Below are 24,024 nucleotides of genomic sequence, written 5' to 3'. Positions count from 1 at the left end.
TGCTGATCATATTACCCTTTATAACTTTTGCTTCACAGATGTCCAAACAATTTCTGTAGATGTCTCCAAATGTTTATAGAAACATGTAAAACATTGTACAGAGTGTTCTAGAGGTTCAGAAAGGGTGTTATCATTTGGGGCTGGGTAAGACTCGCTGAAGGTGATCAAACTTGAGCTGGAAATAGTTTAAAGTCCAGATGTGGGAATGGGGAGGGAAGAGTATGGACACTTGACTCCCAGGCCAGAGACCGGCAGGCGGCAACTGAAGTACCTTGTTGAAACCTCAAGTTTGGATACAGAAAGAGTAGAAGATAAACTTAAAAAGGTGGGTAGGAAATATAAATGTGGAGGGTCTGAAGGCTAAACTGAGATTTTACCTTTATTCTAAGAGCAAGTAGGAGTCTATACCGAACAGGGTGCTCAATGGTCCTAAACAAACCTGGTGTCAGAAAGTCTGCTGGACGGTAGCCAGGACACACAGGAGTCACTAGTGGGACACTCTGATGAACAAAATGAGAGCCTGATACCGGGCGGGAGCCCTGAAAACTACCATAGCTCTAGTACTTGACAAATTTCACCAAATACATACATATTTGTGTGTATGCGCGCGCGTATGTGTATTTTAACACCTTTGAAACTGAAATACATCTTATGGTTAATCACGTGTCTTAACTGGCAGCATCTCTTCTTTCTTAACAACATGTAAAGTAATGGTGTATCTTGAAATTGATATTGTCCTAGATTCAATGAATATATCTAGATGTGAATAAGAAATAAAGAATTCAAAGGCAAAATTGAAAACCTGGGTGACTGGAAGAACTCTATTATTCCTAATAAAGAAGGAAGGGTGTTCCCTTGATCCCTGGATAGGAGTCTAACCAAATCTTCTATTTGAGCCATGACCCACGGACCATATTGCTGCTTACCTACTTTCCCCATCTGAACAAATCAAAAATAATTAGAGGAAGTACTTATTAATGACAACTTTAATACGAACATGTGTTTGACCCTCCAGAAACACTCACAGCCTAAAGAGAAGAACGAGTTGCCATTGAAAGGAGTACATGATGCTCAGGGATAGATGGCATGCAGTTTCTGGATCCAGCTGATAAAGATATCAAGGCAACTGATAGCATGAGTCACTTGAACAATCGATACTTCTTCAAATACTGGTTCACTTCTTCTTTGGGGTAGGGACGGAGCGCAATGCAAGTGGCGATATTCTCTGGCTGCTCCAGCCACAGCATGTGGTCAATGTTGCTCTGTTGCAGGGTCTCAGCCAGCTCCTTCAGGGTGCTTTCATCTGCAGCCTACCAGGAGCAGAGCACAGAACACAGATTGAATGGCCCCTTTAGGAAGTGTCAGAAGGCAATGAAAAAAAAAGTGTGTGTGGGGGGGGGGGTGGGTAGGGGGGTTTCCTCTGGACTGAAAAGTGGAGAGCAGCTCTCTCAACGAAGGAGCTGTAGAGCGTGTCTCCAGAAGCTACAGCTTTACTGCCCCACTTGCCATTCACTCTCTGTAGGACCTTAGATAAGCTGCCTGGGAGTAGGAGAGGGACAGGCTTAATATGCTTGTTTCTAAAATGGAGATTTTTCTCTTCCCTCTTGAGATGCTGTATGCGTTGTCAGTAATTATGCTCTCTAGATTTTCTACTTCTCTTCTGGCTGGTGTCCACACAGCTATCCCTAATGCTTCAGCCAGCTGTGATGTTAAGAGTGGACTATGAAAAGATTTCTAACAACACATCACCTCGAGCTCCATCCTCCCCTCCCATCGGACCCCTCCTAAACCTGGAAAGGTTTTCCTTTCGCTGGGACAGTTCCCACTTGTTAGCTCAGAGGGCAAACCAATCTCTAACATCCTTCTCAGATTGTTTCTCTGTCACCACACTGACTCCCATTAATAGGAGGTATTAAAGCTAGCACTCAAAAGGAAGATAGTGTGTTAGGGGCGCCTGGGTGGCTCAGTCAGTTGAGCATCCAACTTCGGCTCAGGTCACGATCTTGTGGTTTGTGAGTTCGAGCCCTGCATAGGGCTCTGTGCTGACAGCTCAGAGCCTGGAGCCTGCTTTAGATTCTGTGTCTCCCTCTCTCTCTGCCCCTCCCCCGCTCGTGCTTTTTCTCTCTCTCTCTCTCTCAAAAAAAAAAAAAAAGATAGTGTGTTATTTGGGATAATGTATATTTTTTGCCTGTGAGGGCGGAAGCCATTAAGATAACTAGAGGTTTGTCTTATCAAATAGGAGGATGCAGGGATTGCCACTCTTTAGCTAGAGTCCTCTGGGCACAGCCATGCTGGAGGAGAACTCATGGACTCCCGCCGCCCTCCCCACTCCTTCTTCAGCACCACATAGCAGCATAGGACAGTGAGTTAGAGGGAGTCCATTGCTCTGCTACTTAGTGATGGTGCGACCTTTGAGTTTATTTATTTTGAGGGAGAAAGAAAGCATGAGTGGGGGAGGGGTAGATAGGGGGAGAGAGAATCTTAAGCACGGCAGGCTCTGTGCTAATAGCTCGGGCTCCATCTCTCTCCAATGTGAGATCATGACCTGAGCCGAAATCAAGAATCGGATGCTCAACTGACGGGAGCCACCCGAGCACCTCTCATCAGGTATCTTCTATACTTAAGGGAAGTCGTCTAATCTCTGTGGGCTTCAGATCTCTCATCTGAGAAAAGGGGTAAATAAATACATTATCTGCCTGAACGTGAGGGAGAGGGAGATGTCTGAACCAGATGATTTCTTGAGGTCCTCTTCCTATAAAAAGTCTAAATGAAAAGCTATCTGTTTCTTTTCTGTCTACTCATAGATTCTCAAGACACTTTCCCCTAGGTTACTGACTGATGTTTTACTACCCAACAGAAATCTTTCTCTTGAAAGACAATCTGCTTTGTCAGCTGGCCATTAAGGGATTATCCCATCTCCGCCCTAGGATTCTAGTTTGTTTATAGTACATTTTATAATGTAAAGTAAAATATGTGTTTAATGTAGAAAACTAAAAAGAATAGAGAAGCATTAGAAAATAACCCAAATCTCACCACCTGCTCAATATGTGGATGTATTTCCTTAGTTTTCCCTTTCAAAATCTGGATCATTTTGTAGTTAGAATATAGTTCGGTTAGCATAACATAATGAGCACTCTTCCATGCCAACTAAATATGCTTCAAAAACCGTGATTTATACTAGCTTTATAATAGCACATTTTAAGCATAAAATTAACCAATCACTAGTGCTGGAAATTTGGTGATTTCCACATTCTTTACTATTATAAAGTGCTCCTATGAATATTCTTGATCTATATACAATGCTCTTCGATGCGTCTGGTATCTGGTATCTTCCTAGGTTACACTTCCAGAAGCAGAATTGACAAAGGGAAAAGATAAGGGTAAGATCTGTTTGGCCACCTGCAAAACGAACCTTACCTCTATTTTACACCAGCGGTATCTGGTTATTTATGAAGCTAGGTTCAATATATGTACACATTTATTTTTCAAATAATTAGGTGTCATACCCCTCTATTAAGAGGGACGCCGATGAGAGCGGAAGGGGGCGGGAAGTCTTAATAACCCAATGTCCACTCACTCTTCACAGAGGCCCCCGTCCGGCCGAAGTAAAGCTCCCGGGGCCATCGCTCAAGTCTCGGCAACCTCCCCAAACCTTACTTAGAAGACTCCTCCCCACTCACGCCACACCTACTCGACCAAGTAAGGCCTCTGCACCAAGACCACACCCACTTCCGGTCCCGACGACTTCGGCACCCCTCCCCCTCCGCCGGTGCCTCACCTCGAGGACCACCTTGCGCATGCGCCCCAGGTCCCGAAGGTAAGCGGCCGTGTGGGGGTGGTCGCGGTGAACGTGCAAGGCCGCGGTGGCTGCATGACAAGCCTGCGCTACCATTGCGCCTGCCGGCCAGGAGAATGGAGCCTGCGACAGATCCTTTCGTAACACCAAGTACTGGACTAGGATCTGCGGCTCTGCGCCAGAGGCCGCCATCTTCCGGGCCCACAGAAAGACCGGCCCTACTCCCCGGTGCATGCCGGGATGAGGGAGGGGCCCTGAGCGCAGCCATGTTTTTGTACGGTGGCGGCGCAAAGCACGCTGGGTCCGATTGGTTTGGTTTTGAAGGCGTGGACGGCGGGAACTCAACCTTGGCCTGGGTGAGCGAGAGAAGAGGTAAGGGGAAAAGAAGACCCGGTGACGGACGAGACCGTGGTCGGGGTGGAAGGCTGAACAACCTCTTAAAGCCGTGTTGTGGGGCACGCGCGGGGGCAAGTAGACTGCCGGCTAGGACCGGGGAACGGGCAGGGTAGGACGGGTCAGGGAAGGGGAGTCCTAGCGGTGTCACTTGGGGTGTCTCGCGACACCCGACGATGCGTGCCTGAGTTGTGTGCGCCCTACCGTGAATAGATGTGACTTTCCTGCCTTTTTTCTTTTACCAGCAAAGACATCTGGGTCCCTATTAAGGCTTGCCTGCACAACTTCGTAGGAAGGCCGGTGGGAATCCGAGGAGATGGAGTGGGCGAATGACAAGTCCAAAGGAGGTATTCAAAGGGTCGCCTTTTCCCCCTTAGTACTGCTGCCAAAGAGGACGCCTAGATCAAAACAACCCTTTCCTCCTCTAACGGATGTGTGACCCGGCCTGTTGGGAGCATTATGGTGAAAGATCCAAACACTGAAGACTGAAAAGGCACCGGCCAGCTAAGATTATTCATTGCAGATGGGAAATTACTTCAGACATTTCTAGGCTCCTGCCCCTTTTTAAACGGATAGGTTGCACTCATAATAATGCTTAGTGTTTATATATTCGGAGCTACAGTTCTAGTCACTGAGGTCTCATTCCTTTCCAGGATTTTTTTGGGTGGGGTCATTTATGCATTACACCTGTGGAAGGATCGGAGCCAAGCGGTGACTTCGGTGTTGGTTAGACTTGGGTGTGTCCTGGCCCTGCCATTAGAAATAATGTGGCCTTGGGCAAGTTATTTTGCCATTCTCTGCTCTCATTTCATCTGGAAAATGGAGGCAAGTAGTAGCCTTATGGTGATGGTTGTGGAAAGAAAATAAGAACTGAATTATCTTCATGCTTTATTTTTTTTTAAGCTTATTTATTTTGAGAGAGAGAGAGAGAGAGAGTGCGCGAGCATGAGGAGGAGACAAGCGAAGAGGGGAGAGAGAGTTCCAAGCAGATTTCACATTGTCAGTACAGAGCCTGACCCAAGGCTTGATCCCACCCTTGAGATCATGACCTGAACTGATACCAAGAGTCGGACACTTAACGACTCAGCTACCCAGGGGCCCCTTCATGCTTTAATTCTTTTTTTTTTTTTTTTAATTTTTTTTTCTTTCAACATTTTTTATTTATTTTTTGGGACAGAGAGAGACAGAGCATGAACGGGGGAGGGGCAGAGAGAGAGGGAGACACAGAATCGGAAACAGGCTCCAGGCTCCGAGCCATCAGCCCAGAGCCTGACGCGGGGCTCGAACTCACGGACCGCTAGATCGTGACCTGGCTGAAGTCGGACGCTTAACCGACTGCGCCACCCAGGCGCCCCCATGCTTTAATTCTTTACATAATGTGCAAGTAAAACATCTAGCACGGGGTCTTAATGTGTAGGAAATGTGCAGCAAATGCTCTATTGTTAGACTTGATTGGCATTATGAAACTGTGATGGTCCTTAATCTCTTGGGAGCTGATATTTGCCTTTGAATTTCTGTCCGACTGTGAACTTGTTTTCCTTTCTAAATCCCAGTAATATTGTAGACAGTTCCCTTTAGTGTCCTTTTAGTCCTGTGTGAACAATACTTCTCAGAGCTTCAAAACACTTAAGACTCTCAGGATGTCTGAATCCAAAGAGTTATGCATTAGCACTTTGGGGAAACATGCATAAAAGCCAATGTAAAAATCTACATTTTTAATAACAGTGTCTGAGAGAGTCAGTGAATTTGGTGACCCTGTTTTCCCCAGTCCTTATCATAGATAACTGACATGAGTTATATTCAGATTATGCTCACGTTGGACTGTCCTGGTCAGGAACTGCTTGTACATTAGTGCTCAACCTATAAGGCTGCTCATTCTTGATTCTTGTTGTCAGGTCCTCTGGTTTTATAAATCGTGGCCAATGTCTAACATTTTAGCTGGTCAAAGTTCTAAGAAGGGAGTTAACCCTCTGTTAATCCCTGAAATTCTTCCTGTGGCCAGAGTCAGAAATCCCTGGATGCTTGTGAAATTGCCTTTTTACTTTCCTCAGGTGTTTTAGCTCACTTGGAAAGACTAGAGACTCAAATGAGCAGATCCTGTAAAAACTTAGAAGATCCGCCAAGAGAGACAGCAGAGAGCGATCTTGGGACCAAGATTCATAAACTGAGGTGTCTGCGTGATAAGCTCAGGGCTGAAGTGAAACAGCGTCAAGCCAGAGTAAGTACAGGGGCCATGTTGGCAAGCTTTGCTGAAGCATAAAGAATAAGCATGATCTGGGAATTAACAAATTTGTATAATGGGTTTTACCTGTGATCTTACTGGATTGATTTCAGTCCTTGACCTCTCAAATGATCAGTTCTGTAGAGTCAGCTAATATCAGTGTCAACCAATAATTGTTAGGCGTTACTGATAGGCCAGGCAAGTTCTTCATAATAGCCTCTTAGCCTGCACTTGTAGACAGGAGCTTGTTACTTCAGTCTCAGCCTGATGGGTCATTGGTATTTTTGTCATTACCGCCATCTTTCCCTTACAGACTTGAAACCTCACAGTGAACTTTGACGCTTCCTTCTCTTCAGTTTTCTCTCTTGGCCAGGATAGGTCAGCAAGACCTGCCAAATTTTCCTTTGGGTTGTCTTTGTGCTTCCAAAGTATTATCCACATATGTTGTAAATATTTACCAGGGGATTGGGATGCCGGGATTATTGGAGTAGTCTGCTCGTTGTTTTCTCTTTGTGTATATCTACTTCTCCGATAACTCTTACACAGCCAGGAAAATGCTTCATAAGACCCTACATTGAATTTTATATAAATGTAAAAAGTGTAAACTTATGTCTGACTTGTTTTTTTTGAATGTTGTCTGTGAGATTTATTCATACTGGTGCACATAGTGGTCATTCTTTTTTATTGCTGTGTAGTAATTTCATTTTATGAATATTCCACAATTTATTTACCTAATTGTATTGGCGACATTTGGATTATTTTATTTCACTTCAGGGCTGTGAAACATTCTTGTTCCTGTCTTTTGATGTAAAAATACGTACTTTTCTATCAGGCGTATACTTTGTAGAATTGCTAGGTCATATTTGTCCTTAGTAAATACTGCCAAACAGTTTTTGGAAGTGATTCCACCAATTTTACATTCCCAGCACCTGTGTAAAAGATTTCCATCATTTTGCATTTGCATATCAACTACCAACAGTAGTTGATATTGTCAGTTTAAAAAATTTGTCACTCTGCTGAGTGTCACAGTATCTCATGGTGGAGTAATTTGCAATTGCCTGATAACTAATGCTGTTGAGTACCTGTATTGGATACTTGAAAGTCTTCTGTTGTGAAATAGGCTTTTTGAGGCTTCTGCAAAAATTTTATTGCGTTGTGTGTCTCTTACTGAATTGCAGAATTGTTTACATATTTTGGATATGAATTCTTTAGTATATGTATTACGAATCTTCTCTTAGACTGTGGCTTGCCTTTTCACTCTAATGGTGTCTTGTGATGAAAAGAAAGTCTTCATTTTAATGAAGGTTGATTTAGGAGTCTAATTTTATACTTACTGCTCCTGTTTCCTTTTAATAAATCTTTGCCTAACTTGAGATGGTGAAGATGTTCTGTGGTATTTTCTAAAAACTCTATTGTACTTTTTACTTTCAGAACTACTGTCTGTCTGGAATTGATTTTTGTGTATGGGATGAAGTAGAGGTCATACTACTAGTTTTGTTTTTCCATATGAATATCCAGTGCATTTGCTACCACTTTTTGATGTCCATTCTTTTCCCGTTGTGTGGTAATGGATCTCTGGGTCCACTGTGGGCCTGTTCTGTTCCATTGGTCTGTTTGTCTTCATGTGGGTACAAGAGATGTATTTACTGTAAGTTTGGATACCTGTCATATATGTCGTCATCTTCAGAATAATCTCGGCTATTCTTGGCCCCTTGAATTTTACATAAATTTGGGAATCAGCTGTCAATTTCCAAAAAACCTGTAGTTTTGATTGGGATTGCATTGAATCTATACACCAATTTGGAGAGAATTGAAATATTTTCAATATTGCATTTTCCAGTCAGTGTACATGATGTATCTTTCCATTTATTTAGTTCTTTAATTTCTCTTAGTAATGTGTGCAGTTTTATGTGTAGAGATCTTTATTTTTTTTATTATTTTTTTAATGTTTATTTATTTTTGAGAGAGACAGAGTGCAAGCAGGGGAGGGGTAGAGAGAGAAGGAGACACAGTATCTGAAGCAGGCTCCAGGCCCTGAGCTGTCGGCACAGAGCCTGATGTGGGGCTCAGACTCACAAACCGTGAGATCATGCATGACCTGAGCCAAAGTCGGACACTTAACCGACTGAGCCACCCATGTGTAGAGGTCTTAAACATCATTCAGTATATTTATCTTTATGTATTTGATTTTTCCTGATGTTAACGTATATGGCAGGGGTCCACAGACTTTCTGTATAAGGCCAGATAGTCATTATTTTAGGCTTTGTGAGCCACCTGGTCTCTATGGCAACTATTCAGCTCTGCTGTTGTACTGTGAAGTAGCCATAGACAATAAGTACATGCGTGGGTGTGTTCCAGTCAAACCTTATTTACAAAAATAAGTGTCAAGATAGGTTTGACCCACAAGTCCTATTTTAATAGCCCCTGATGTATTATCTTTTAGAAATTTTATTTTCATATTATGTAGAAATATATTTGATTTTTATATATTGACTTTATGACAACTTTGCTAAATCTACATTAATTCTATTTATCTCTCTATTCTTTTGGGATTTCTACATCTGGAATCATGTCATATGCAAACACTAACAGTTTTACTTCTTTCCAATCCTTGTAATTTGTTTTCCTTGCCTTATTCTACTAGCTAAGTTGTTTCCTATATTGTTGAGTAGAGATAATCTTAGAGTCAACCTGTTTGCTCTAAATTTTGTATACATACTCTTATCAGATTAAGGAAAGGGTCTTCTATGTCTAGCTTGCTCATTTAATTGTGATCAAGATTGAATTTTATCAAATGTTTTTACTGCATACATTAAGGTGGTTGTATGGCTTTTCTTTTATTAATGTGGTGATACATATTGATTGGTGTTTGAATGATAATGGCTTACATTTTTAGAATAAACCTAAGTTGGTTTGATGTATTACCTTTCTATATAATGTTGAATTCTATTTGCTAATATTTGCTAATAGGACTTTTACATCTAAATTCTTGAGATTGTCTTGTGCTTTTTTTTTTTTTTTAATGTCCTTTTCGGGTTTTGGCATCAAATTTAACTGGGTCTTATAAAGGGAGTTGATATATTTTCCTCTTTTTCTGTTCATTGGAAAAGTTTATATAAAATTGGTGTGGTTTTTCCTTAAGTATTTGTAAAGAACTACCTGGTAAAACTTTGGGCCTCCTCTGTGGGAAGGTTTTAAGTTTCTGATTCAATTTCTTTGATTAATACAAAGCTTTTATATTTCCTGTTTCCCTTTGGGTCATCTTTGGTAAATTGCATTTCATTTAAAGTTGTTTGAACCTTCTTGTTTTTGTTTTTATTTTTGTTTCTGTTTTGTTTTATTTTAGTTTTTTTAATTTTTTAATTTTTATTAATAATTTATTTTTTAATTTACATCCAAGTTAGCATGTGGTGCAACAATGATTTCAGGAGTAGATTCCTCAATGCCCCTTACCCATTTAGCCCATTCCACCCTCCCACAACCCCTCCAGCAACCCTCTGTTCTCTGTATTTAAGAGTCTCTTATGTTTTGTCCCCCTCCCTGTTTTTTTTTTTTTTTTTTTTAATTTTTAATGTTTATTTGAGAGAGAGAGAGAGAGGCAGAATGTGAGTGGGGGAGGGGCAGAGAGAGGGAGACACAGAATCCGAAGCGGGCTCTGGGCTGTCAGCACAGAGCCTGATGTGGGGCTTGAACTCACGAACTGTGAGATCATGACCTGAGCCGAAGTTAGACACTTAACCGACTGAGCCATCCCGGCACCCTCCCCTCCCCTGTTTTTATATTATTTTTGCTTCCCTTCTCTTATGTGCATCTGTTTTGTATCTTAAAGTCCTCATATGAGTGAAGTCATGTGATATTTGTCTTTCTCCGACTGACTGATTTCACTTAGCATAACACCCTCTAGTTCTATCCATGTAGTTGCAAATGGCAAGATTTCATTTTTTTGATTGCCAGGTAATACTCCATTGTATATATATACCACATCTTCTTTATCCATTCATCTGTCCTTGGATATTTGGCTCTTTCCATACATTGGCTATCGTCGATAGTGCTGCTATAAACATTGGGGTGCATGCGCCCCTTCGAAACAGCACACCTGTATCCCTTGGGTAAATACCTAGTAGTGCAATTGCTGGGTCATAGGGTAGTTCTATTTTTAGTTTTTTGAGGAACTTACATACTGTTTTCCAGAGTGACTGCACCAGTTTGCATTCTCACCAGCAGTGCAAAAGAGGTCCTCTTTCTTCACATCCTCACCAACATCTGTTGTTGCCTTTGTTGTTAATGTTAGCCATTCTGACAGGTGGTATCTCATTGTGGTTTTGATTTGTATTTCCCTGATGATGAGTGATGTTGAGCGTTTTTTCCTGTGTGGGTTGGCCATCTGGATGTCTTCTTTGGAGAAGTGTCTATTCATGTTTGCCCATCTTCACTGGATTATTTTTTGGGTGTTGAGTTTGATAAGTTCTTTATAGATTTTGGATACTCTTATCTGATATGTCATTTGCAAATATCTTCTCCCATTCCATCAGTTACCTCTTAGTTTTGCTGATTATTTCCTTTGCTGTGCAGAAGCTTTTTATTTTGATGAGGTCCTGATCAGTTTTGCTTTTGTTTCCCTTGCCTCTGGAGATATGTTGAGGAAGAAGTTGCTGCGGCCAAGATCAAAGAGGTTTTTGCCTGCTTTCTCCTTGAGGATTTTGATGGCTTCCTGTCTTACATTGAGGTCTTTCATCCATTTTGAGTTTATTTTTGTGTCTGGTATAAGAAAATGGTCCAGGTTCATTCTTCTGCATATCGCTGTCCAGTTTTCCCAGCACCATTTGCTGAAGAGACTGCCTTTATTCCATTGAATCTTCTTTCTTGCTTTGTCAAAGATTAGTTGGCCATACGTCTGTGGGTCCATTTCTGGGTTCTCTATTCTGTTCCATTGATCTGAGTGTCTGTTTTTGTGCCGTAAAGTTGTTTGAAGCTTCTTAAACAACTATCTTGTGAATAGGATTGATCAGTAGCATTGTCTCAGTTTTTAATCTGATTGGTAATTTGTGATCACTCTTCTCTTTTTCTCTCCTTGATCAGTCTTGTTATCAGTTTTGTATCAGTTTTATTAAAGAACCAACTTTTGGCATTATTGATTTTTCTCTTTTACACATTTGTGTTGCATTTTCATTGATATTTTCTCATAATTCACTATACCCTTCCTTCTATTCTTTACATTTAAGTTGCTTTTTAGCTTCCTGAGATGAATACTTACTGATTTTTTTTTTTTTTAGTCTTTCTTTTCCCCTTTTTGTTTGTGAGGTTATAAATTTTTCACTAAGCACAGTGTCTTGGTCAGATATGGGCTGTTGGAACAAAAATACCATAAACTGGGTGACCTATCAACAACACACGTTTCTCACAGTTCTAGAGCCTGGGAAGTCCAAGATTATGGACCCGGCAGATTCAGTGTCTGATGAGGACCTACTTCCTCATTGATGGTAGTCTTCTCACTGTAGTTGAAGTGCTAGAAGTGTAGTTTACATGCTGGAAGGGGTGAGCTAGCTCTCTCGGGTCTCTTACAAGGGCACTAATCTCATTCATGAAGGCTCCAATATTGTGACCTAATCACCAGCCAGAGGCCCTGCCTCCAAATACCATCACATTGGGCATTAGGTTTCAGCATATGAATTTTGAGGGATACAAACATTCAGTGCCTGTCACGTGGCTTTAACTATATCCCGCAAGCTGTGATATGTCATGTTTTCATTGCTTTGCTACCCTGTGCTTACCCTAGACTTGCTTTATACCCTTTTCTTTTTCTTCTCACAATATTCTCCATTCCTATCAAAGTCCTGATTCTTCTTTGGGCCAGCACAGTTGCTACTCTGATTTCTAGCACAGAGACCGACAAAATTTTTCCTTTCTTGTGAATTCATAGCACTAATGGGTCACTGTAGCATAATACACTTATTACATAATAAAAAATACTCTGCATTTATGTGAGGGCAAGGACCCTATGCTATGCCCCTTTGCACCCAGTTTGATTTGCTGCATATTTTGCAGATTAAAGCATCTACTGCCAATGCAGAACCCGACCAAACATTGGAGATCAGTGAGCAAGAAGCTGTGGGAGGAAAAGAGGAAAATATGAAAGCCATTTTGCAGGCATATCGTTTTACAGGTATAATTTATTTTCTGACCTGTTTCAGTCTGAGTCTCTTGTCTCTAGTGCATTGCTTTGCTAGATATATTATTAGTCCTGGACTTACTTCATGAGCATGGATTTTGCCTTCTTCAGCCTATACACACAAAGCTGGCATACTGTTTGTGGGCATCTTCACTTACAAAATCTGCCACTTTTTGCGGAAGATTGGTTGTTGGCCAGCTTAGATTATTCATTTTAGCTCTAGTGTGTGTTGGACCCTGTGGTAGAACTGCCTTTGCTGCTGGCTGGCTTGATATCACTGGTCAAGTTGTTTCAACCTAGTAAGTCTCTGTTTTCCTACTATAATGGGGATTTATCCTGCCCATTATCTATGGCATAAGAGGATTGTGGAAGGAACTGCACTATCATACATTATTTGACACTCAGAAAAAGGAGTAACATGAAAATTTCCAAATCTCTTCTTCCATAATTTGATATAAGGATGTTTTATCTTTTCCACCATCTTCCATGGTTTTAATAACTCAAATCTGAAGTGAGGCAGCGTCAGAATAAAGAGTCTATTATGTTCATTCAACAAACATTTGATTGTTCATTCAACAAACATATTGTGTGTATGAGGCAGTGCTGAAGTGATTGCACAGCCGAGAAAGAAAGTACCTTTGCTGACATGTGTTGACAGGTATCAACTTGTTTGCTTCAGGGCTCAGTGGGAAACGGACCAGCCGAGGGGTCTGTGTCTGCATCAGCACTGCTTTTGAGGGAAATTTGCTGGATTCCTATTTTGTCGACCTTGTCATACAGAAGCCACTTCGGATACATCACCATTCAGTTCCAGTCTTCATTCCCCTAGAGGAGATATCTGCAAAATACTTACAGACTAATATTCAGCACTTCCTGTTCTGTCTCTGCGAATACCTAAATGCTTACGCTGGGAGGAAGTACCAGGCAGATCAACTTCAGGTATCTGTCTGGGATCTTATATAGGATTTTATTAGCCCAGAATAGGCTCAAAAGGTGAAAAAAGGTGGGGGGCAAGTTATTTTTTATATTTTATCTTATTTTTTTTTATTTTAGAGAGAATGCTCAAGTAGAGGATTGGGCAGAGGGAGAGAGAGAAAGAATATCTCAAGCAAGCTCCACACTCAGCACAGAGCCCACGTGGGTCTCTATCCCATGACCCTGGGATCATGACCTACTGAGCCACCCAGGCACTCCTCTTTTGTATTTAAAATGCTTTATAATTCTGAGCCAGAAGTTTGACCACTGTCCTTCTGATGCGTGTTTCTTATTTATATACAAGTTATTTTCCACCTTCTTCCCCTTTTGAAATTCTAGATGCTGTTGAAGCATGGATGCTGGTTAAGGGATTTTTCACTCCCGAATGGTAGTCGTCAAGCTTTTATACTTGACCCTTTCTTCCCTTCACAAAGTACAATCATACCTCATTTTATTGTACTTCTCTTTATTGCACTGTGCAGATATTGTGTTTTTCTACAGATTGAAGGTTTGTGGCAATCTTGTGTTGAGCAAGCCTATTTGTGCCATTTCTCCAACAGCATTTGCTCATTTTGTGTCTCTGTGTCACATTTTGTTAATTCTCCCAATACTTCAAACTTCTTCATTATTTGTTATGGTGATCTGATCAGTGATTACGATTCACTAAATGTTCAGATGATGGTTAGCATTTTTTAGTAATAAAGTGTTTTTTAATTAAGATCTGCATATTGCCAGGGGGGTGCCTGGGTGGCTCAGCTGGTTAAGCGACTGACTTTTGATCTCAGCTCAGGTCATGATCTCACAGTTTGTGAGATCAAGGCCCATGTTGGGCTCTGTACTGATAGTGTGGAGCTTGCTTAGGATTCTTTCTGCCCCTCCCTCTCTCTCAATTTTTCTCTCAAAATAGATAAATTTAAAAAGATACGTACATTGGTTTTTTAGACATAATGCTATTGTGTACTTAATAAGCTACAGTATGGTGTAAACATAACTGTCCTGGGAAACCAAACAATTCATTTGACTTGCTTCATTGCAGCAGTCTGGAACTGAACCCACAGTATCTCTGAGGAATGCCTATACAGTTTCTGTACTGTTAATTCAGCAGGGATTTATAGAGTACTTACTCTGTACCAAGTGTCTTGCTGAATCTTAGGTATAGTTGCAAAGCAGAGTAATACATAGAGGAATACTATCCATCTTTGCCTGAACTCTGGCCTACATTCTTGGGGTTGCATTGGAGCTAGGGTTGGGTGAGAAAAAAAGTGCTTTTAAGTAGACAGGAAATGAGTACAGATAAGGAATATATGACTTTTAGAAGCTGTGTTCCACCCATGCATTTAGAATGACTCTGAAGCTCTTAGTTGTCAGTTAAACTTACACTGATAACGTGGACACAGACACAAAGCATCTTAGCCAACTGTATGAAGACAATGAAATTCTTGGCAGAAATTGTATCTCCCTTACGCCCCCAACCCCCAGCCGTTTATTTAGTGTTTTCTGCAGTTCTTTCTAGGATGCCACTAACTCTTCACATCTTTATCATTAGTCCTTTTTACAGGCTTTTCTCTTTTGTTTAGTTCTCTGAAATTTGATTAATGGGCCCTATTTTTGTAGACATGTTTGAAGTGTCACAACCACTCACTGCCTTTGGAACTGTAGTCATCATACATTGTGTGTCTCTTCTGACCCCCACACCCCTTAGAGAGACTTTGCAGCCTTTCTGGCTGGGCCCTTGCAGAGAAACTCGCTGTGCAACTTGCTGTCGTTTACTTACAAAGTGGAGCCACAGAGTCGGTCGTTCCCATTTTGTGCTAGACTGCTGTATAAGGACCTCACGACAACCCTTCCAACTGACGTCACCATTACGTACCAAGGTGAGAGGAAGGATGCCTCAGTGAAGAGATTACAATGTGCTCAGCGTTACTCAGGTTGAATGAGACGGTAAAATAGGTAGATTACATCAGTTGGACCTTTGGAGACCCGTTCTTCTGTTAATCTACCAGAAATTTACTCAGTAAAATACAAAGAATATTTTTCTTTTTTTTAAATGTATTTTTTAATGTGTATTTTTGAGAGAGAGAGAGAGATATTGAGAGTGAGTGATCTGAAGCAGGCTCTGTGCTGACAGCAGAGAGCCTGATGGGGGGATTGAACTCAGGAACTGGAAGATCATGACCTGAGTGGAAGTCAGACGCTTAACTGACCGAGCCACCCAGGTGCCCCGAATGTTTTCCTTCTTTCTACCAGTTTTTCTCTCCTTTTTGGGGTAGTAGACATAATTTACCCTTGTTCCCTCTCCTGTGTTCCATCCAAGTCTGCTAATGCTCCTCCAGTTTAAGATTTGTTTTCTTTGGAGACCCCTCCTGAAGAGAGACAGCTCATGAGGCTGTCAGAGGGTCACTTATGATGGAGAGAGCCAAAAGACTCATTTCGCTAAGAAGCCAAGTAGACAAGTGTATATGTCGCTCTCTAGAGACTCTTCTCTGGATGGGAATTTTTTAGGGCTGGCTGAGAGAGCTTTATGATACAGTTTTATAGTTAAATATACCATCATAATGTGACATGGGCAATAATGAAAAATAGGATAAAATATTTTTAGGAGGTGGAAAATTTGAAGCTGCTGCAGATTTCACACCATAGATTTTAGGCTTCCTTCTGGGCAGGGTCTGTTCAGGTCTCAAAACTTCATTGGTCCAATAAAGGGCAGCCTCTTTCCTCCAGACCAAAAAAAAAAAGTTACGTGGGTCCAGAACACCAGTGATCCAGGTTCAGGTTCCCCCAGTTGCTCTAAATGAGATTGACTTAATCTGTTTTAGGGACGGACGCCTCATCCACTTCATGGGAAGAACAGCGAGTATCCCATGAAAATCTGTTTTTTACGAAGCCCCTGCATCAAGTGTTTACTTCGTTTGCAAGAAACGGAGAAAGGTTGGATATGAGCCTGGTCTCCTAGAATATTATTTTCACTGGGAATATGTCAAAAGTGAGTAAAGTAATACTGTGCACAGTCCCAGGTGTGGTCCTGGGAACTGAAAACTATTGAAAGACTCAGAGCCCTTGCCTAGGGACCATCCTTGTAATGAGAACATTCATCTCATCATGATGGTAAGGGGCAAGTTTGGACAATTGAGGTATTGATTTGATCATATATTTTAGCTGAAAATCAGAATGTGTGTGGGGCAGAAGGCATTTTGTGAAAGAGGGAGTATGTACCATTCAACTGAAGAGTTGCTTTTATGAAAGCTTTATTTCTGCCTCGTTTTCCTGAGTCTTTTGAAAATAAAGTTTTTACAACATTCTGGGTTCCTGAATGACAGTTAAGGAAAACATGTTTGATCCGTAGATTGAAGCAGTGTATTCTAGGCCCCTGTTTCATAAAGAATATGGTGTGAGAACATACTGTGGATAATCAGGGCTCTATGTGGCAAATGCTTTGTTTTCTAAAACACGTCAGTTGAATGTGTTAGGTCAGCTATAAAAAAGCACGATCAGAAGTCTGCTCAGACTCAGCGGTTACAAAGGGAAGCAGACCTCCCTCATCTGTCTTCTACAAGCTCTCCCATGCTGCACAGGCCTGATCGGAGTCCTGACCCCCCTTCCTGCCCCAGAACTGCAGCCAGGTCTCTACCGTGGTCCCTCTTTGGACCCGATGACCAGGAAGTAACCTATGTGTGTGGGAGCACAGGGGACTCGTAGAACCAGCTCGGCCCACCATTAGAAGGAAGCAGCTTGAGAGTAAGAGAGATGGCTTAGTTCAGGCTCTTGCCTTCTAGGCATGTGGTAAGGATGAGTGGTGTGAGTTAGCAAAGCACTTAGCGCTTTTCAGATGATTGGTGTTAACAGAATTTTCACAATGATCACATCCAAGTTGAATAAAGCTTTTAATAAAACAGTCTTCTTTATCAATACCTGTAAATTCTCTTTTAAAGCAGTAGCAAAGGCGACTGTAGCAAGAGCTCAAGAGGCAAGGCAATATTGGAAAGTGTTTAACAGAAAGTTAAAAATATAAATGTAGAAGATCTGTTTATATATTTTTCTCTCAGAAATAAATTCCCTTTCCCTCCCTCCCACCAGGTAAAAGGAAATATTGCACTTTCTGCTCTCATGACTAAGGTGGCAGGGGTTCCAGAAGAACCTTTCAAGATTATCAGGAACATCAGCATGAGGGCCGGTTCACCTAGCCCGGACCATATGGAGACCAGCAGCTCTCCAGCCTGAAAGAGGCCTTCCACATGTGCGCCAGGGAGAGCAGCTGGCCGCTCAGTTGTCGAGTCCTGCCAGGTCCTCGTCCGAAGCACAGCTCTCCCACCTGTGCTCCCAGCCCCGCAGCAAAGGCAGCTCTGTCCCACCTCGGATACGTTCCCGCTCACAGTGGCCGTGGCCTCTCTGGGGGAAGGAGGGCTGGTCAGACCCAGGCTCTGGAAGGATTGTTCCAGTACTATGCCTAAGACCCCTACTCTCTGAGGAAGCTACAGGCACGCTGAGGAATAGTATGGCCACCCTCAGAGCTCACGTATCCATGAACAAATGAAGGCTTGAGATTTTTAAACCTAAAGTCTATGTGAGTGTGCACTTCCAACAGTTTGGGCAGGTTGGGGCTTGGTCATTTGTCCTTTCCCAAGGCCTTTCTTTGATTCCAAAAAACAGATTCTCCCCTCCCATTTGGACTGTTGTGGGGCTCACGGCCATTCAGGAGTTGTCCACCACCTGGTGGGGCAGGGTGACCGAGGAGCCGTTAGGGAAGACAGCTGGCTTCTCCCGCCCCTTCAAGAAAAAGGTTAGCAGCTCCCCCTTCCCTTTCACAAAGATGGGCCCTCGCCTCACAAAGCGGAAGCCGTACTCCCGAAGGATGGCTTGTGTTTCTTCCACCACCTGTGGAGGGAGAACATAGCGTGAGCTCAGCTGCCCAGAGGGTGTCCACATGTGGCCCACAGGCCCCAATCAGCCTGCCTGGAGTGTTGCTCTCCAGAACTGTTGGGCCAAGCCCCTTATCTGCATGCCAACAGGCACAGAGTGGACAGTGGCAGGATGCGGGGTTGCCTAGGGCCTTTCCCTCTCCCAGTGACCGTGCTCCCTGTCCCCAGAATCACTCTGTTTTGTCTCTTCTCCCCACTCTGGCGCTTTCCTGCCATGGGGGTGGCTTCAGGGTATTGGCTGTTGGAGGCACAAGATGTAGTTCATTCCAAGAGGCAGGACAGCCTTACCAGAAACTTAAATCTAAATTTTGGAAATGGGGTCGAAGTATTTCCTCCCTTCTACTGAGGCATCCCTTTCCACCCTTGCCTTTAATCTTCCAAAAACACCAACTCGATAACCTGGGCCAACAGAAAGGAGGCAGTAGCATGTGGCAAAGCACCCCCTATTCTGACTTTGTGCCCGGTCCCTGGGTCTGAGCACATGCTCGGCTCTCGCTGGACATACCTGAATGTTACCCATGACCCCTGTGGACTCCATCCTGCTGGCTACGTTCACCGTATTGCCCCAGATGTCATAATGTGGTTTCCGGGCTCCAATGACCCCAGCCAGTACCCCTCCTTTGTTCATGCCTGGTGTAGAAGCATAAAATTAAGCACAGTCACATGTCACATTTTGTCATCATCCCATCTCAGAAGCCATCAACTCCTCCCCCAGAGAAGTTACCACCCGACCCTAACCACAGAGCTCCTAAATCTGTAACATTACTCCTGAAGCTTGTCTCTAAGCCACCAGAGGGCAGGCATGTCTCCTGTTTATCCTGTCCTTGGCAAATGTCAGCTGTCCCCAATATGCTAACTAATGTATGCAGTGTGGAAGTTGACAGTTGCAACACATATCTGGTACTTCCAAGTGTCTTGTGACCTCACCCAGGAGTGAGGACCCCACCCCCACCCCCAATAAGGGCAGCAGGTGACATTAACTCCTAACAGGCTGGACAGAGGCAGCAAAGGCCTGGGCAGGCACACAGGACTGCTTGGGAAAATATCCTGACTTCCCAGCCGGACTCATAAGGCATGCTTTTCACGGTCAACAGTACAGGACAGACAGCTAACCATCATTTTGTCAGATGTGTGGTCTGAACATCTGGAAGAGATCCCTGAGGTCTCAAAGCTGTGACCATGTGGCCTTCCTCGACCTAAATGCCTCAGGGCTAAGTCCTCTTCCCTCCTGATGTGCCGAGTCCCTTGTGTCAGAGGAACACATCGAGGAGCAGACAAGCCTGAAGCCCTTACCTATGCGCAGCATGAAGTTGTTGAAGGACTGGTTGTTGATGTTGGTGAGTGTGTCCTTCATGGCCAGAGCGAAGTCAGCCAGGTCAGCCAGGTGTTGCCAGCGCTCCCGGTCAGACTTTTCCTCCTGCGCCAAGGAGCGGCGGTGAGGGCAGCAGGAGCCAGCGTGGGCACCTTCCTCCCCTTCACGGTATTATTGAGGTGAGTTCCTACAGCTACGTGTTAAAGGCCTTATTCTCCACTTCCTCCCACAGACAAGTCCATGACCTCTGCCTCTGTGTGTCACTGACGCTTCACCTGGGTCCCTTTGGATCCAGGGCAAAGCCCGGGCGGTGGTGGGGAAGACACATCCTGTCAAGTCACTTCCTGTCTGCCATGTAGCAGATCAGTCCTGCCTCATCACCACCTTGCCCGAACCTGGTCTTATAATTTTGAGATCGCTGTCCTCACTTTGATTCCTGAGCTAGATTATAAGCACTGGAAGGTCATGACCATCTTAGATGCATTTCTTTAGCCTCATCCATAGGATGGAGATGGTAGCAACACTTACATAGTATAGGACAGTTATAAGACAAAACAGGATGATGACAGTGTAGGAAGAGCTCTTGGGACCAGGGCCCCCACAGCTCCTCTCCTCCCCTGGAACGAGCTAGCTAAATGGCTAGGTCCACAGGTCTGATTCAACAAGAGGACAGGCCGATGCCAGCCGGTGAGCTCTGAAGACCCCTCTTCTAATAAAACTGCTTCCAATCTGGATGTCGTCATTGTTACATAATTGTGTGGATGGTTTCTACTCCCTGGTTCTTTCCGAAGTATAGAACACGAAGGGAGCATGGCCACAGTTGAAGCAGCTTACACCCGGGCTAAGCTGTGCAGCAATGGAAGGGTTGTGTGTCCTATTTCTCTGCTCATTAAACTTTGCCAATAAACCTGATTTTAAATTTGCATCGCATGGTGCTGGCGGTGCGTGTGTCCCTTTGGCACAACCGGTACCCGGGAATGTCAGCTACCCTCGTAACTTCCCGTTTCACACGTGCTGGGTGCGGGCCGCTACTTTCTTGCCTTGGAGGCAGAGCCCCATCTCCTCCAGCCACAGAGGTGGTTAGCTACCTTGTTGGAGTTGGCGAAGCCATTGGTGTTGACATCCGGGGTGACTCCTGAAGCTGCCATATAGGTGCTGCCGATGGTTTTGATCTTGGTGATGACCCGGAACTTAGGATTATCCAGGAGCTGAGGCCAGTATTAAAGAAGAAATGTCAGTCAACGGGGATAAATGAGCCAACTAAGTGACAGGTGTGCCTGTTTACAACAACCCCACAAGACAGCCCAGAGATGGTTTCCTACAGTCTGATCGAGTCTGCCGCTTATCAGCCATGTGATCTCAGGCAAACTTCCCGATGAGCCTCAGTTTCTAGGACCTTAACGTGGGACAAAACTGCCAGTCCCCTAGGGTGATTGAGCATATGTGTAAAAGCATTTTCCTTGGTGTACGAGTTAACCTAATTTTACTGGATCTGAATTTGAGGGTGGGGAGAATCCGAGGGGCCTCAGGATCTTGTTTTAGCCAGTCGTACCCTGAATTTGCAGGCGATTTCCCAGGCTCCTGCCTGCCCGCTCAGACCCACCAGGCTGCAGGAGCTCCTGCGTTAATGGGGAGGGGCTCAGCCGGAAAGATGGAGCAGCTAGGGTAATGACAGCTTCTGACTTTCTGCAGCCTGTCCTGTGGGATGTGATCCAGAGTGAGCTGGCTTAGGGGCAGGACGGGGACTCACAGAATCAAAATCTGAGATGATCTCGTTGAGGAAGCGCAGACACTCGATGCCACCATTATTGATGCTCTCCTCTGTGTAGAAGTCGGCGAAGTTGGGCAGGGAGGCAAACATGACTCCAATCTCATCATAAGACTGGCTGTACAGCTCCTAGAAAGAGGCAGGCCCGAGCGCTCAAGGAAACGCTGACGGAACGGTGTGCCACAGAAATGACGATCTCCCGTGATTGGTGTACTCAGCTTTTTGGATACCTCCCAGGTTATCCCAACTTTGAGCCGTAAGGAGGTAGACTGTCACGACTTTGAACAAGAGTTTTTCTGGTCTCTGGAACAGCCCTAGCTTTGAGCAAGTGGGTGGGATGGAATTGGGAAGTGAGGCAGAAGAACCCTTCTACGTGAGGGGATGGCAGCTGACAGGGGAGCTCTAGCCAAGGCCTCGGCGGAAACGGGGCCTTCCGGGGATGTGTGGCCCACAGGTTGAAGCGCTCTCTACCGAGCGCCTGTGAATTTCCCTCTTGCTTACGATGCAGCTGCAGCTTGGGCGCAGCCCTGCCTGGAATGGTGCCAGCTCCTGAGAAGACCTTGGGCCCAGAGGGGCTCCCTGGCACAAAGCCAGACGACACACAGCCTTACGGCTGCGAGCTATCGCACAGGGCCACCCCTCACCTCATCTCTCTTCTTGGACCCCAGGAAATGGCGTGCCACGTGCTCAGGCAACATGTTGGTGACCAAGGCCTCATTCCAGCGCCGCATCTCGTAGACGCGTTCCTTCTGGTCATGGACCTCAATCTTCCACAAGAACAGTGTCCGTGCCAATTTTTCCACCTGTGGACAGGCACAGGCAAGGTGTGTGCTTCAGCTGACCATTTGATGGAAAGATGAAGCGGGAATTCGGATGCAGGGGTTCCACGTGGGAAAACCGGAAGGAAGGTGGCTAAATGACAAGAGAAAGAAGCCCCGGAGAGACCCGCCTACTCACAAAGGCCACCCTGCAGCTGTAGTGAGGATTCCAGCCTCACTGTGGTTATGCAGAGCTCCCAGAGGCCTTCTGGAGATGCGGGGCCTTCTGGGACCTAATTCTAGCTACAGGTCCGTCTTGGCCTGGGGGACGCGGGCAGCAATGGAGATCTAGCCCAGCGGGGCGTCCCCATTTCCAGCAGGCTCCATTAGGCCAAGAAGTGCCTCGGGAAGGCTGTACTTTCCCTCGCAAGCCACCGGGGGGCACCTGGGCTAGCATGGAGCTACTTCACTCTCTCCCTCTCTGCTTATTTTTTTTTCCTTTTAACCAAACAAAACTTCATCAGCTTCTTTCCCTTTCTCTTCTGCCTCCACGAGTGTCAGTGACCCCTAGAACCAGGGTGAGTGAAAATCCAGGAGCCCTTAGCCTAAGAAACAGATTTTCTCCAAGCTTTTATGCCTCCACTGTATGCTTCCTTCAGCATGCTGGAGAAAGTCAGAGGAAAGAGGTAACGAACTGTTCTCCTTGTATTACAAGGGAGGAAACCAGAAAAAGGAGGGGGTGATGGTTTGGCCAGGGCCACATGCCAAGTTGGGTAAGGGAAACCAGCGCTCCTGAGGAGCCGGGCTTCTTAGATCCCGAGACTGCGTTTTTAAGAAACCCTGACGGATTGTGCACAAAGATGGGAGAGGAGGGTGTGTGGGCACTCACGTGGCGCGAGAAGTAGTAAAAGCTCAGCATCATGATGAAGATCATCACTGTCATGGAGTACTTAGAAGGCACCAGGGGCAGCCTGTGGGGCAGACAGTAATTCATCCACCCCTGCCGCCATCTTGGAAGGCAGCTTCACTCCCTCCAACTGGGCTGTGCCCTTCCCGTCACCCTGGGCTCCAGAAACTTCTCCCGGCTCCTTAAGCACCTTCACATCAAGCCTGGACTCACAGGTAAATCTTAATCACTGGGCTCCTAATAGGCAGCCCTGCGGGGCAGCTCCTGGAATCCACACCAGGGCCACTCCCCCGGTGTTTAGTAAACACTGCAACTGATTGATAACAGAAGTAGGTGCAACCATGGAAGCCTCTGGAGAAAGGCTTCGGAGTGATGGAACTAAGGCACCGTTTTATCATGCTGCTTTATAACTTCACATTTTCGTATGGCGCTAACAGTTTTCATTACCGCATAGTAGCCTACTGCATGAGTAGGTCACAATTTGTATACCCATTTGCTGTTGATGGGATCTGGGTTGGTTTCACCTGCTTTGGACGTGTGTGTGTGTGTGTGTGTGTGTGTGTGTAGCTATGATGAACACGACCGGACGTTTCTGCCCACACGTCCTGGGACATACAGATGTGCATGGGTTTCTGTAAGGAACGTACGGAGCAGCAGAATTGCCGGGTCATAGGTCTATTTGCAACCTCACTAAATAAGTCCAAATGGTTTTCTAAAACGGTTGTACCAATTTATACTCCCATCAGGAGCGTGTGTGTTACCATTGTACTGGATATTACCAGACTTCTTAACTCTCGAGAAACGGGTAG

The 24,024-nt window shown here is 44.5% G+C and overlaps 3 protein-coding genes across 6 annotated transcripts in view; 1 reads left to right on the top strand and 2 right to left on the bottom strand.

Moving 5' to 3' along the window:
* Positions 1 to 968: 968 nt before the first annotated feature.
* PTRHD1 (peptidyl-tRNA hydrolase domain containing 1) lies at positions 969 to 4,030 on the bottom strand. Its single transcript, XM_049652464.1, has 2 exons — positions 3,779 to 4,030; positions 969 to 1,310 (listed from the first exon to the last, which is right to left on the bottom strand). Exons 1-2 carry the CDS (start codon positions 4,028 to 4,030, stop codon positions 1,140 to 1,142), a joined length of 423 nt encoding a protein of 140 aa, XP_049508421.1. The 3' UTR covers positions 969 to 1,139.
* Positions 4,009 to 18,103, top strand: CENPO (centromere protein O). 3 transcript variants are annotated; one of them, XM_049652462.1, is made up of 8 exons: positions 4,009 to 4,168; positions 4,435 to 4,536; positions 6,241 to 6,407; positions 12,456 to 12,573; positions 13,259 to 13,518; positions 15,257 to 15,428; positions 16,371 to 16,537; positions 17,629 to 18,103. In XM_049652462.1, exons 2-7 carry the CDS (start codon positions 4,506 to 4,508, stop codon positions 16,505 to 16,507), a joined length of 885 nt encoding a protein of 294 aa, XP_049508419.1. In that variant the 5' UTR covers positions 4,009 to 4,168; positions 4,435 to 4,505; the 3' UTR covers positions 16,508 to 16,537; positions 17,629 to 18,103. The 3 variants fall into 3 exon arrangements, with proteins under 3 accessions (XP_049508419.1, XP_049508420.1, XP_049508418.1); XM_049652463.1 differs by having other exon boundaries at positions 13,238 to 13,518; positions 16,371 to 16,482; XM_049652461.1 differs by having other exon boundaries at positions 13,238 to 13,518.
* ADCY3 (adenylate cyclase 3) overlaps positions 17,419 to 24,024 on the bottom strand; it is an 88,848-nt gene continuing 82,242 nt past the window's right edge. Inside the window, exons 15-21 of one of the 2 annotated variants that reach the window (XM_049652460.1) lie at positions 23,198 to 23,279; positions 22,195 to 22,353; positions 21,533 to 21,679; positions 20,871 to 20,990; positions 19,764 to 19,887; positions 18,976 to 19,100; positions 17,419 to 18,426 (exon numbers count right to left, since the gene is read on the bottom strand). In XM_049652460.1, coding sequence (XP_049508417.1) covers positions 18,244 to 18,426; positions 18,976 to 19,100; positions 19,764 to 19,887; positions 20,871 to 20,990; positions 21,533 to 21,679; positions 22,195 to 22,353; positions 23,198 to 23,279 — 940 coding nt within the window. In that variant the 3' untranslated portion in view covers positions 17,419 to 18,243. Of the gene's footprint in view, positions 18,427 to 18,771; positions 19,101 to 19,763; positions 19,888 to 20,870; positions 20,991 to 21,532; positions 21,680 to 22,194; positions 22,354 to 23,197; positions 23,280 to 24,024 lie in introns of those variants that run through there. The other variant, XM_049652458.1, reaches the window with a different exon arrangement.

Source organism: Panthera uncia, assembly GCF_023721935.1.
Source record: "Panthera uncia isolate 11264 chromosome A3 unlocalized genomic scaffold, Puncia_PCG_1.0 HiC_scaffold_12, whole genome shotgun sequence".
Lineage (NCBI taxonomy): Eukaryota > Metazoa > Chordata > Mammalia > Carnivora > Felidae > Panthera > Panthera uncia.
The sequence above is the reverse complement of the archived record's forward strand: the minus strand, read 5'-3'. Positions and strand labels throughout refer to the sequence as shown.

Excerpts from the sequence above, each read along its gene's own strand:
- CENPO (XM_049652461.1), top strand. The coding sequence starts at position 4,506 with ATGGAGTGGGCGAATGACAAGTCCAAAGGAG. Across the intron at positions 12,574-13,237 it reads GCAGGCATATCGTTTTACAG|GTATCAACTTGTTTGCTTCA; the intron begins GTATAATTTATT and ends ATGTGTTGACAG. Across the intron at positions 15,429-16,370 it reads CGTCACCATTACGTACCAAG|GGACGGACGCCTCATCCACT; the intron begins GTGAGAGGAAGG and ends AATCTGTTTTAG.
- PTRHD1 (XM_049652464.1), bottom strand. The coding sequence starts at position 4,030 with ATGCACCGGGGAGTAGGGCCGGTCTTTCTGTGGGCCCGGAAGATGGCG. Across the intron at positions 1,311-3,778 it reads TGCGCAAGGTGGTCCTCGAG|GCTGCAGATGAAAGCACCCT; the intron begins GTGAGGCACCGG and ends TGCTCCTGGTAG.